This window comes from Aptenodytes patagonicus, chromosome 1, assembly GCF_965638725.1.
Source record: "Aptenodytes patagonicus chromosome 1, bAptPat1.pri.cur, whole genome shotgun sequence".
Taxonomy (NCBI): domain Eukaryota; kingdom Metazoa; phylum Chordata; class Aves; order Sphenisciformes; family Spheniscidae; genus Aptenodytes; species Aptenodytes patagonicus.
In genome coordinates this window covers 49,573,773-49,588,347 of record NC_134949.1, presented here as the reverse complement: position 1 = coordinate 49,588,347, position 14,575 = coordinate 49,573,773, and the positions used below count along the sequence as shown (strand labels likewise).

Below are 14,575 nucleotides of genomic sequence, written 5' to 3'. Positions count from 1 at the left end.
GAGATTGGATATACTTTATTAAAATCAACAGAGCAATATTGGTAGGGCATAATCATTTACTTAAAGCATATGGCTGAGAATCACATACTTAGTTGGGCCTGCTTCTTTTGTTCCTCCTCTAGTTCTCTGTCCTAAGCAGTGATCCTAATTCTTGCCTCTCACTTTCTTTAAATAATATATTTTGGTTTTGCTCCACTTCAGTCTTTAGAAATCTGTAATTCCTTACATGAAAGGTTCTGTAGAAACCTTCCTTCAAATATATTTTCTTGTGCTATGGATCGAAATGTGATAATTGTATCATCATGTTGGAAGAAGATAAAGAAAATACTTATGTATCAGTTTGCCAGGTAATTAAAGGAAAGCTTTGGAAGAGTGTTTTTGAAAACCTTTAATACGTGACAGTTCTCTCTGCCTTGCTTTTTAGTGTTCTGGTTTTTCTTTCTTGTTTTTTAAAGTTAAGTTTTTCCAAATATTTTTGGTGAGATTATTTTGACAGCTAACTACATCACCTCATCAGGAAATGTCAAGTCATTTTAAACTTTTACACTTAGCTTCATTCCATTACCTCATTAATTTTTAGTGCAATATTAAACACGAATATTTGCAAGAAGGGTTTACCTGCAGCCTTCACGGTTTTTGTGCTCTTTTCTTTAGACTCTTTGCGATTTCTGACTTGTTGCTTAACAATTTCATATATCTATATAGATAGATATATCTTTTAATATGGCCTATGACAGTTCCTGTACCCCTAGTCAGTGTTTGCAATGCCCGTCATCCTCCCCCTATCTCTGATAAAGCAGTAAGCAGAATTATATACAGAGAAGACTTTCATTCCAGCTCCAGCATGTGACACTTCCACATAAAGAGCACATTTTCTTAACTTAATCATACCATGTATTTATTTAGCAACCCCGTATCAAGAAAAGTATTTAACTCATTCTACAATATCTCTGATGTATATAACAAGGAGATATTATCTCAAAGAAGTTTCAAGAGCTATTAGTAATAATACTACAGTAGCTCCTCTACATTGATAGGTGATAGGCACTTGCTGTCCCTCTTCTGCAGAGTCCTGCAGGTGCATTGTCCTCTCTTCTTTTCAGTGCCCAAATGATGCATGTCAGAAAAAGACTTTAGGCTTAGCTGCCCGTAGTATGAGTGACACTCAGATAACATGTTAATTATATTTATTACAGGACTGACTGAAGGTCAGAAGCAGATGACCCTGGTTATGCTGGGCACTAAACAGATGTCAGCTCTTTAGGGCAGTTGTTTGTTTAATCTAAATAGACAGGGTATGTACAGAGGGGAAAAAAGTAAAATTTGCAGTTCCTGTCTTTGTCACCTTAACTCTGATAAAGTGGTAAGCAATGCTATATGCAGAAGAGACTTTCATTAATCACGTTTCTGTAGAGAACTTTCAGATAAATAGCAAGTTATTACTTAGACCATGTTACCTGGCTTTTGTTCTCCTTTTTCCCTTTCTTTCCTCCAAGTCCATTTGACAAAATTGGAAGAATGCAAGACTTGATCCTAATATCTACAAATTGAGGGAGAATTTTAAGTTATCAGCTCTGATAGCCCAGTAGCAGGATGGGTTTTCCTGATTGTCTTCCAGGTAGCTCATTCTCGATTGATGCAACTATAATCTAAATTAAAAGACAGAATACCTACAAAAAAGAGCTCATGGATGAAGAATGGCTTGTTGAAACTGAATCCAAGAAAGAGCTAAGCACTGCTAGTCAGAAAGGTGAACTAGCTTAAAAACAGAATTAAGATCTCCCCTTAAGGAAGGCTTGTCATCTCTGATTTCTAAGTGCTGCTAAGTGTGAGGATCACTTTCAGCTTGAATAATCAGATGACATCTGTATTTAAATGTCTCTCTACCTTCTAGCTTGCTAGCAAACTTTGTTCATCATCTTCTTCCCTGCCCCTCCACCCGCATTTACTGAGGAAGATCTTAACTTCTATTAGTTTTAACTTAAATTTCTGCATGTAAGTTATGGAAATCCAAATGAACTGAATGAAAAGGCTTCAGGCAGAACAAGATGCTATTGCCTGCCTTCCCTGGCTACTAATTCCAGTTTTAAGGTCACATTCTAGCTACTTAACAAATGGATCTCTGACCTAGAAGTCTGTATGCCAACATATGGACTCTAGCATCAGGGATTTTTTGCTTTTGGAAATAGCACTGAAGTTACTGAGGGAGCAGCTCTGGCTGAGCCAGAGTTTTGACAGTCTTCAGGTGAAATGTCAGGCTCTTTCTCGTTGAAAAGGCAAAATAAAATGACCCTTGTATCTAAAACTTTCAGCAACTAAAATATAACCCTGTCACTAGGCAAGTGTGAGTTTTGGAGGTTTTATTTATTTTTTTTCCACTTTCAAGTAAGATGGTTGGAATTAGTGCTGTCTCTGATAAGGCTGCTATTGGATTACTGATAAAAAGTTGAAAAGAGAAAAGTTCATTTCTCTTTACTACACCAGAGTTCTTGGTGATTTGAAAGTCATCTAGTCTTTCTGTGAATTTTCTGATTTCTGACATCAGTTCATAAAATAATAAGAGTAGTACTTTCATACATCACACTGAGAGGGCAAACTTATTAGGCTGTGATACACCTAGATGATACAATGGTAGGGAAAATATGCACGCAGGTTTTTATAGGGAGGATATTCTGATCCTTAGGTGAAACAATAAGATAAATAAAAGCAGCAGCTTTCTCAAACTTTATATTCTCTTATATTTTGTTAATGCTTCACTTTCCTGAAAGGACATTAGCAAAATATTGCTAAAGTTATAGATTAACTCCTATAACCAATAATAAGTAAGTAGTCTAACTGTGATATTGAGACGTCAAAATCGCAGATGTTGTGATGACGTATCTGATCAATCAGCCTCTGACACTACCCCAGCATAAAGAAGTTTTTCCTGTGGCTTTAGGAACAGCATCATTTGTGTTTGGCCGGTTAATTTATCACAGATTTCAGTGTTACCTCCTACCTGTTTTCCACAACAATGTTTTTCAAGTTATTTTGACAATCAGAGTTGGCACGTAAGAAGCAAGCATGTCGACAGTCTGTCTGTTTGGTTGCAATAGATGACTTGAGGAACTTGAGTGTGAGTTGGGAACTGATTGATCTGGGCTGCTAAGTGTGTGCTCACTTTCAACTTTGGTGCTAATGATATACCCACGTCAGTAAGGCAACTCGGGCTTAGGGACTGGCTTGGTGCACACCTTCCTATGTATTGCTGAGCCAGAGTGGCTGCAACCACATTGATCCTAGCTCAAGCTGAATGGTAGTGAGACTTACAAGCTGTGGTATGAGACTGTGAGTGAGGATGTGCCCAAAGTAATCTACAACAGGCAGGGGACCAGTGTAACATAAAAAACAGTGCTGCATAGTTGTCTATGGAAACCTCCACAAGTGGAGGGTTACTGCTGTCCTTGGACTGTAACAAGCTAATTGAGCATCATTGCTAGAAGGCAGTTCTCGAGTCCAGGGTTATCCAGGGCTGTACACCACTTTTGCCAGGGACAGTTCTCCTGGTGAAAGGAGGAATAGGAAAGATGGCCTACAACTGCACCCACAAGTGATAGACACTGGAACATAAAACTCAAAGGTGACTTTCAGGAGCCCTTATAGTTGTTGTGCACATGCAAAAACTTTCAAAAGTACTTGCAAGTGACGGTTACAGAGTTGGAAAGTTGTTTGAATACTTCCTATGGTTCGGTATTTCAGCAGCATCATTGGACACTGTTGATTGCATGGCTTCAGCCTTGGGCAGGTTTTGAGTTAGCTGTTCTAGTAAATCCATTTCAAACTAGTGTTTGTAACTTCAGTTTTATTGATTTGTCATACAACTGAACTTCTTAATACTTGCACCTCTTGTGGTAGGAATCCCCTGAGTTAGTTTTGGGTGATGGATTTTTATGAAGTATAAATTATATTTCTGTAATAAATGCATATCTGGATTCTCTTTCTGTATTATATGATTACATTTTACACAGTTGGAGGGTAACATCCTACCTTTATTTTTACAAATTTTAAAGCATGTTTCCAGTCCTTAGTGAATAGTGGTGCCTTAATGTAGCAAGTGGTCCTTTTTGTTTCGGTCTTATTTCCCTTTCTCTATTGGTGCTGAAATAACAATATTCTAATGAATTTTCCACAGGTCAACCCTACCTTTGATGTGACTAATACACAAACACTTGACCCACCTGTCATAGAGATTAGCTCCTCTTCATCTTTCAGTACTCCAGTAAGTTGCCTTCGGGGTGGGGGAGAAGGTATGGCTTAAACTAACAGTTATCAGAAATGTGCTCTTTCTGCCTGTATGAATGAAATATATTTTTTAACAATTGTCGACTACTCAGAGCTCAATATCCTAACTTCTCAACTTAAGCTTTCTTTCACAGTTCCCAAGGCTAACCAGGAGATGGTGTAATAGCAAAGCTTTCATGTTATACTAGTAATTTTACCCATATACCAAGCAGAAATTCTAATTATAAGCCTATGTTAATTATATCCAAATATTACTGTTCAAATTTATGGCTTATTCTCAAACACTTTTTGTAACTCTGTCTTTATCTGCAAATAATGGGAAACCTAAAGAATAGTTGCTTCATTGATAAAATTTCAAAAGTGATGTTTTAATTTTTCTCCTTTTAAGGCATCTAGTAGTTCTCTAGGAGAAAAAAAAAAAAGTAACACATTTTAAGACAGAATCATAGGATTGGATCCTTCTAGTGTTAGCTTTTCATGTGACATTGGTATGGCATGTGGGAGGAAAGGAAGGCAATGTTTTAACGGTAGTTTCGTAGGAGGAGAAATATGCTCTCCTGGTATGAAATCTAAAAGACGTACTGTTCTAGAATTAGGTTAAAATGAGAATTTCTCTTTTAGCTCTGAATCTGTTCCTGTGAAGGCATAAATTGTATCTTGAGCAATTTTAGTTACCATAACAAGAGTTTGTGTGGCTGAAGAGTTAATATATATATGAATAGGCAGCAGGTGTGGTTTCTGCTGTTCTATTTTGTCATGAGTGCTTTATGAAAAGGTATGTTGTGAAGATACTTTTTAAAATTCTTTAAGATCATTTATTGAAGATCGTGATACAGAGGTTGATGTCTAAGAGAAACCTTTTCTTCAAAACAAATAATCATATAATAACCTTTATTTAAGAGATGATAATTTCATATATTTTAAGGTTTAGCAGTTGTCATGTTGTGTTTTCACAACAGAAATATGGTTCTTTAAGATAACTTCTGTCAAAAGTAATTTGCAGACTTACAGAAATCTCTTTAGTAGGCTTGACAGATAGTGGATTGTGGTGGATATAATTTATTGGCTACCTATCACTTTAAAATACTGTGTTCATTACTTCCTGATCTTAATACTGATCACAGAATTCAAATGCATGGTTACACTGTAATTCTTTGTTACCTACCTATAAATCTGCCAATCAATCTCCTTCATTAATTTTTTTGATATGAGGGCAGTTTATAAAACTTTATGCCCAGAACTCATAGTAGGAATAAGTTGACCCACTAGAGACAGCATCCTTTTTATTGCTGGCTGGCTGGCTTTACAGTCTTCATTACAAAAATGTTGCTTCAAAATTCATGTCTTTTGACTGTGTCAGTAATCACTACATTTTTTTTTTCTCCATTATCTTGATCTCCTGTTCACCATTGATTTTCACCTTTCTGCATATCAACATTCACTATCTGCATCTTTTTTTCAGTCTAGCAACATTTCTGTATCCTTGTTACTCGGACTACAGACAACTGCTCTGTCCAACACACCACTACTGACACAAATCCAGAAACCATTTGCATGTTTTCTCTGCCACTAGCATCCTTCCTCCCCCATAGTAAGTAACACTTTCCCCAACTTTGCCAACCTATCTGGTTCTCCCTACTTTCTAATGTCAACTCATCTTTTAGTGTCATTATCCTGTCCAGTGTCTGTCTGCTGCATTTACCAGCTTTTGTTGTTTGTGGAACTATCACCTGTTTCTTAATCAGGCCATCCATCCAGTCTCTTTGTGTCTTGTTTCCAAAGGGTTCTGGATGTCAGTGACTTTGACCTCTTCATCTGAAGCTGGCTCAATTTCCCTAATGTATAGAGGCCCCGTCTATAGAGGCTTCATGTGTTCTTCATAAAAATCAAAAGGGGAAGGGCAGATGCTGGATTTCTTCCCATCCCACCTTCACTGCCAGATTTGCTCTTGATACTGTTGGTCCTCACTTGAATGATACTGTGTTTATGCGTTATTTGTGTATTTTGGGTTTTTTTGTTTTTCAATCCTCCTCTAACTTGAGGTTACCAACCTCTAGTCTAATTCATCCTCCTCCACCATCCCTCTCCCTGATTCCAACCCCCCGGGTTGCTCTTTTTCTACTAGTTATCAAAGACAGTATCACTGTACACTTTTTTTCCCTTGCAAACTTGTCAAGACCCATCTAAGATGCTTATGGCTTTTTGGTTGTTCTACTGGAAGAATGCTGTTCAAATGACTAAGTCTTTGATCAGGTTGCCAGGTTAATTTACAAATGTCCTGTCTATACCTACTTATTCTTTGAAGTGTTTTGCTCTAGCTTAAGCAGTTCTTCTGCCCTTCTGATATGTGTAGAGAGGAAAAATGCACTCTGCACTCACGTATCTTTAAGGGTTATTGTTCGGTGTCTTTATCACACATATAACACAGCAGAGCCTTAAGGGTTATTTACAAAATGCCTTGGCAAGTCCCTGGACCACTGGAAGTAGCTAATCAACATACTTACTTTAATTTTTCTACTGAAGAAGAGAGATACAGCCTTTCTTGGGTCACTGTCTCAGGTATTTAAAGACCGGCTTCTCTGGGACAAGTAAGAACATTGAAGCTTTTGTAGGATCTGTGATGAGTTCTCTAAAGCTCCCTGAAATATCTTCAGGGAGATTGTAAGTCTGTACAAAACCTTGTAATGTCTTGTTGAATGGCTATAAAAATTCCTAATGGTAAGCGGGCAAACTCCCATAGATCTCAAGCTACTCCAGGAAATAGGAGAAAGTGTTCTCCCTATTGAGAATCTCTTCTTCAGCTATTGGAACTGTGTTCTGTCCTACTGGTCATAGGAAACATGCTATTACTGCCCCTAAGATGACTTGTGGCAGAGCAAAAAGGTATTCCTTTTCTTCCCTTCTGTAAAGATTTGTTAATAAAAATAATAGAGTAGTATAGGTTGAGCGGGATGTCTGGAGTCATTTCACCTAACCAGCAAGGCCAACTTGGATCAGGTTCCTAAGGCCTTGTCCAGTTCATTTGTTAATATGTGTAAGGATGGAGATTCCACCACCTCTCTGGGCAGCTTGCTCTAGTGTTTAGTGAAAATATTTTTTTTTCATAATCTGTAGCTAGAATTTCCTATGTTCCAACATGTCTGTTGCCTCTAATTCTTTTGCGGTGGTCCTCTAATAAAGTGTCTGGCTCTGTCTTCTCTCTATCCACCCATTAGATATCTGAGCTGGCAGTAAGATCTCCCTGTATCCTTCCTTCTTAAGGCTGAACAAACCTGGTTCTCTGCCTTTTCTGGTATATCATGTGTTCCAGCCCCCTCACCATCTTGCTCGCCCTCCACTGGACTTGCTCCAGGATGTCAATGTCTGTCTTGTATTGAGAAGCCCAAAACAGGACACACAACTCCAGATAATTAAGGTGCAGCTAAGTATCACTGTCATCTGTTCTTGACAACAGTCTGCCTGGAGAAGATTTGAAAAACAAATATTTAAAAACTTAACACTCTTGATTCTTTATTGTGAATTTGAAATACATGTTTAGATATTTTCTTAGCAATTCATTTATATTTTGAGCTTTATCTGTATGAGGAAATACTGGTATTATCTCTTCCTCCCACTCATCCTCCTCTTTTCAAGGAATTTTAGTTTGTTGCTTCATCAAAGCCAACAATCCATAACAACTTCCACACTTAAAATGCCTACTTATATGTTTTTTTTAAATTTACTTGTATTTTCTTGCTTCAAAGATTAAGCCAAGATATGCAGGTATGAATGTTCTTATAGCGATTTTGCTAGAAAACACTTAAATTATTAAACTCTCTCAACTCGAAACACCCTATCTCTTCAGCTTGTGTTCTAACTTAAAGCTGTAAGGCCAGTTCTTTTTGAACATGGTGAAAAACCTGTTTTCATCTAAGTTTCACACTGATGCAACTTCCTTTGTAAACTTAGTGAAGGGAATGTGGTCATTGTGTCAGTGGAAAAACTTCAGTGTGATCTTCAATATGGAGCTGCTTTCTTTTGGACTAAAATTACAAAAGCATTAAGAATTCCTGTCTGTGTATTATTATTGTCAGGAAAGTAACTTTGAATTTGATGATTCATTTATTCAGTTCTCCTGTGTGTCACTGAAACCAGTATAAGAACAAGCTATATATGCTTAACTAACTGGTATTTGCGTTATGCCCTGACTTTTCCAATGGTAAGAGCCTTCATATGTTGCAGTTATTAGAAATGAGGTGTGTTCCAGCCTTTTACACTCTGAAAATGTTCACTGAATTGGGGTCAAGGTTTGGGGGCTGGGGGTGGTGTTTCTTTCTCCTTTCTATAACATTGATGACTCTGAAAGCATTACTGCCTCTCTCCCACCCCTTCTTCTCTGTGTGTCAAGCAGCTTAATATTGCCTTTGTTTTCTGAACTATTGAAAAGGAAAAATTGGAAGTCTTGTTTTCCTTTGGGACTATTTCCTCCTGTTTCATCCTCTGATTTTACTTTTAGTTTTGAGGGAGGATGGGCTTTTTCAAGTCTGGAAGGCAATACATGGGTAATCTCTGGTCCCTGATAAGCTGTTGGGAACAAGGGAAAGTTGATGTCTTGGTAGTTTTTACTGACAGCAGCAGGAAATCACTGTAGAGGCTCTCTAATGTTCCATCCCCTGACCTTGCTCATGTAAACAGGATTTGGAGGAAGCAAAGCAATGTACTGTAATCTGCAAGTCAGAATGTCTGTGCTGGCTGGGAGATGTTTGCTGTTCTTTCTCTTCCAGTGCTAGTTAACACTGAAAACAAGACATGTTTATTGTTCATTTACAGTATGATTTCTACAAAGTTAAGACTGGATTAATTATTGGACGGGGAAAGATAAGGATTGTTCCTGTTTGGAGCAAAAGGAACATACTATATTTTAAAGTAGAAAGTGATCAAATAAATTTCCCCTCACCCCCAACTTGTACAGTATGTGAAAGCAAATAAGAGCATGTGCAACTTTTATTCCTCAAGGTAAGACATTGTTAGTTTATCTGTACTGCATTTGTAGTAGGTGTCTTGATGCAAAAAGTGGAAGTATCTGTACTCTCAATTTATCCTATACACATTGCTTCCCCAGTATGTATTTCAAGGTTTAGGTATTTTTGACCCAATTTTTTCTGCCTTTATTTTGAGTACATCCAAAAAAAAAAAAAAACCCAACCTAAAAAACACCCCATATATTTTGCAAAGACAGCAATCATGAATGCAAAATTTGTATCTATTCTTCCATCTCTGTGTACATGAAGGCTTACACAACTATTCTTCCTCACGGAAAATTATTTTGAAAAGGTCTTGGAGTAATGTCTCTTCCTCGCATGGCTTAACACAACTCCAGAATCCTGTAGAAGAGGATGACAAAAGAAATTTTATCTTAAAAGCTAAAAACACTGCGTATTTTCCTTACCATGCAACTTCAAATTTATTCTGACTTACATCCTTTCCTGGCTCCAGGCTTACATGGAAATAAACACCAACTGTCTTCAGTGAGGTTAAGGGGAGGGGAAAAGGAAGAAAGGAAAGAATAGGAATTTTACACACAGATCATCTCCTCTGGGGCCCAAGTCCAATTCAGAAGGGAACAGCCAGTAGAGCAAAACCCATATGGCACTTCACTGTGCGCAGTGGTTGCCCTTGCTGCTTATTATAGTTCATCCGAAAGCACAACAGCTTTCTGTAGTTCATGAATATCAAGTTCTCTTGGGACCTTGGACATTTAGCCTTTCACTTAAACTCTGATCATTGCACGATATTCATAAATTTTTCTCTACCAAAGGACAGTTCTGGCCTTATCCCTTTGAAAGGAAGACTGGAATCGTTGTCCTCTAAGAAAAAGAGAAAAATGTCCTGCTTGTGTTCCTTGTCCAAAACTCAGCTGCCAATTAGACTGAGCTCTGTATTGAGGAGTGAATCCACCAGTAGACGGGTTTTGATAAAAATTGATAGTTCTCAGCCTCTCCCATCACCTTACCTTCCTTGCTCCCAGACAGAAATAAGAAAGGCCACTCCCTGAATAGCTATGGATTTTTTTCATATACTGCCATTCTTCTGATTACCAGTACACGTATATTTGAACGAACTGCCAACTCCATGATCTGAACTCCAAATCACAAACATGGAATGAAATTAGGGAACAATGTGAAGAGATCCTGTTTATCCAAAGTTTTGAGGTAAAACTGCCTGCACCTTTTCCACAGATGAGCATACCAAAAGTTCTCAAACAGGCTCTGAATCTCTGATGCTAGGTCTTATAAAAACATACAATAAATGCTGTAAATAGAGGAACTCAGAAGTGTTCCATGCAGCAGAATAAAAATAAGAATTTGTAAACTCCGCTCTTGTGTCTTTGCAAATGAATCCTTCTCTGTCCAATCTTGCTCTTTGACAAGCAATTTTTAGTGTCATCTTGGCTTACGGCACATTTCAGACAGACCTTTCTATTCTTTGCATGCTATGCAGGTGCAGTGTGTGGGGCTGGGGGGGAAGAGGATAGGCTGCCTTCTCCCCACAGCTCTGCAGCTGAACATGTTCAGCTGCTCTCAGGGAAGGAAAGTCTTCCATCCTTCCCAAAGGCTACACCTAATCTATCTGGAACAACCATGAGGCAGTAGAGACAGCCTTTTCTGTTGCCCAGCTAGGGGCCTTCCAAAGAAAGTATGGTGTATACAAACAAAATGGCTCATCTTCTGTCACAAGTACGAAAAGGATGAAGCATTTGGCATATTGAACAGTGAATTTCTAAACTTGCATTTTGAGTCTCTGTAGAGGCGCAGGCATGTTTAAAAAGATTTGTGTACTTAGTCTTAAAAGCAACATGCTTTGATACCACTAGCATCAAATAACACTTAAAGGTCAGATACATGAAAGGAACTCAACTTTTGTAATAAAAGAAGAATATGATCCAAATGGCCCTTGTGTTTTGCAGTGATGCTATTCTAACCCAGCATGTAACTGCTGGTTTACAAGGAGAGAATAGGAAATGTGTTGTGCAGCTACATAATTAGATAATAATACATGTCTTGATGTTCCTTAATGGGCTTCATTATATTCTTTGAGTGAACTGGAGCTTGAGAGAAAGTCAAGTTTTCATTGGAGACAGAATTCTGAATTTGGGCACTAGAGAGTGCAAGAATATAATATTTCCTATACTATTTTTAGCCTGCTTTCCTGAGGAAATGTACGTTATGAGATTGTACTTTATTTGTCTGTCTCTGTCTTATCTCCCTAATAATTTTTGAATCAAATAGTTGGTGTGTTTTTTTTTTAACCAAGTTTGGAAATAAGCAGTTAGTAGAATAAGGAAACATATTAGTGCTGTCACTAAAGAAAAAGCCAGTGAGATGTGACACTGAATTTACTGATACTGAACTAGGCATGGACTAGCTACTGCTGACCTGCCCTGTAAGAGTGTCACAGCACATATGGAGGGAGCCTGAGTTACTATAGGACAGGAAGCTCAGGAGAGGAACCTAGCAGGAAAAAAAAAAAATCTACCCACCCACCCACCCACCACCACCCCCGGCCATATAAAAGATTAAGCTTCAATATTTAGCTTCCTCACAAGGCAGTTTGTAAGATAACTGACTTGCTATAGATGACTTTTAGAACTGGCAATATTTTACTTTGTATAGGGTCTTACTCATGGCAACAGTGCAATGCTTCAGGAATGCTTTTCAAGTTGATCCATGTCTGTATATTGTTCCTCTAACAAATCAGCACATTTCTGGGAACTAGAGGGGTGGAAGTTCCAGGTATTATTTCTGTTTCAACTTCCTGAGATACTGTACTTGTACGCTCTGACCTTGTCTGCCCAAGCAGTGTTTTCTCCCGCTTCGGCTGGGAATCTAAGCTGTATTCACAGTTCTCACAGCTGATTCTGCAGCATGCAGAAAATGCCCAACAGCTATCAGCCCACACATCCAATAACAACTGGTTCCTTCCTCTTCCTGGGGAAGAGTAACATCCTCTGAGAAGAAGCTCCCCTGAGGAATGCAGGAACAGCAGCAAGCCTTTCACACAGGAAATTACTACTATAGCACTTGTAGAAAAGTGTTTCTGTCACTTGGATTGTCAGTCTGTAATGAGCTTCCTGCTGACCTAGATGATGATTTACTACTGATCTAAATGCCATTTGTGAGTCATTTAGCTTAATGGAAGTTAATGAAGTTAGCATTCAGTAGCTCTGTTACCCTGTAAACACCTGTTTTAATTTTTTTCATGCAGCAGCACAAGTTAAGTTTTGAACTTCTTGGTATTCGCAGGACTTTAATAATTCTGAGATTGCACGTTTTCTGGGACGGAGAAACAAGGGAATGTTTAGCTTAGTTCATAGTGCATGACTCTTAGAGAAGGTTGCAAGGTTTCATTTTTGTTTATCTTAAGTTGGATAATAAAGCTGAGCTACAGATCAAGCATGTCAGAAAAGATGCTAAAGCTAAAATAGTGCCCTTGAATTACCATTTGTTCTTAAAAACTACTGGAGTCTAAGTTTAGCGCAGCATGCTTGCAACTGTGGTAGAACCTTGAATATAAAATGAAATAGATATATATAACTAATATGTTATTTGAAATGGTTAATGCAAGTTTGTTATAAAAGCAAACACTTTAATACTGTTTAAATCTTTTCTTATTTTTCCTAAATGACAGTGCTTGAACAAGTGCTAGCAAATTCTATTTATCACTTAGATTACAGTGATATCTAAACCCAGAGGGTGCTTTCTGCCTAAAAGCTTGTTCGAGTGTTCTCCAAATATATCAATTGTTCTAACACAACACACCTCTCCTTGCAAACCTTGCTGCATTACTATCTAGTTTGCTGTAAGAGATGTAGTTACTTGCTTCATGTGAGATAATGGAAACACTGAGTCAGATCCAAAAATTATATAGGTTGCTTAAAACAAGACTAAGACTCTTCAAATAAAATTCAGCACCGAGGGCAAAAATGTTCCTTTATCAGATAGGTGTTTGATATAGAAAAACTCTGAAAGCATCTTGGCTCGTATCTTCCACCAAAATAGTTTTAGGGTCAGAAATTAGGTAGGACAATGCTAACGGATGACTTCACAGTCATTTCAGCTTAATGACTGTTTTTGTCTGGTTAATTCCATCCAAGTCAATTCCCTGATCTGCTCAGCTATCCAAACACTAATACCAGCACAAAGGATATAATGAGAAAAAATTATCTGGAGATTAAGTAGGAGATTAGTGTTGGCTGTAACCTAACTGCGGTTGACTGATGTCCATGGACCCATGTATCCAATGTGATCATGCTATAACATATACAGGTGTGTTACATGCATGACATCTGAACATCATCTTTCTTAAGATGCAATGGAAAAATACGAGCAAAGGAGGTGGTAGTAATGGCTTCCTTTTGTTCAGGCAGTAGGTGTGTTGGATTCAGTTATTTTTTCAGCCTAAGAGGATTCAGCTTGCTTTCTTCTGTCTGCACGGCTGTAACCTAAACAGCAGGTAACCGAGACAGAGGCTGAATGGAAGCAGCTCCATCCCTCATGTTTGAATTTGAAGCACTGCAAAGTAAAAGCTGAAAGTATATGGCATCAGAGGAAAGCAAGTGAGAAGCAGTCCATGGTTAGTCTTTAGGGTGTTCTTCTGGAAGAGAAACAGTGGATTCCATTGCCCTTATGCATTTTGCAATAAGTACTACTTGGGGGAAAAAAAAAAAAAGAAAAAAGTAGGAGCTCTGTGACTGACACCATAAGTGAAGATACTTTCACTGTTCTGAAAAGCTGTACCTTTTTTGTTTTTTAATTTATTTTTTATTTAATCCCCTCACAGTATGGTACTCTGGTTGTACCAGCTTGGGTTGGTGCGAGGGAGGAAGGGATAAATAGATGCTGTGCCCTGGTATGTTCTAACTGCGTGGAGATTGTACTTCCTGAATGCCAAGATGTCAGTTCCACACTGCACATCAGATACCTGAAGCGTAGGCATTGCAATGCAACTCCGAGTTGACTATTGCAGTATTTTTATTGTAGAGGAAGACCCCTTTCTTGACATAGAGATTTAAGAGAATTAATTATTTTGTCCTTAACCTATTCTTAGATAAATCAGTATCAAATGTTCGTTACTGAAAAGATTACTCTTCTAAGCTGTGATTCATTTTTAGAAGTGTCTCCTCATTTCTTGCACATCTTTTCAGACAGGAATTCTGTGTCCTTACTTCCAATTTTTGCCAGTATAGTGTTACAGTGCAATACTACCTCTTGCTCAGTACTTTCAGCTGGTTATAACTACATGTAAGAAGTTACTG

The 14,575-nt window shown here is 38.1% G+C and overlaps 1 protein-coding gene across 5 annotated transcripts in view; it reads left to right on the top strand.

Moving 5' to 3' along the window:
- The window catches only part of POC1B (POC1 centriolar protein B), a 65,534-nt gene that overhangs the window by 31,574 nt on the left and 19,385 nt on the right, over positions 1–14,575 (top strand). For 3 of the 5 annotated variants that reach the window (XM_076334248.1, XM_076334216.1, XM_076334206.1), the window contains one exon: positions 4,172–4,258. The exons of the other annotated variants lie outside the window; for them this stretch is intronic. In XM_076334248.1, the coding sequence (XP_076190363.1) occupies positions 4,172–4,258 (87 nt within the window). The remainder of the gene's footprint in view (positions 1–4,171; positions 4,259–14,575) is intronic. 5 annotated transcript variants of the gene reach the window in all.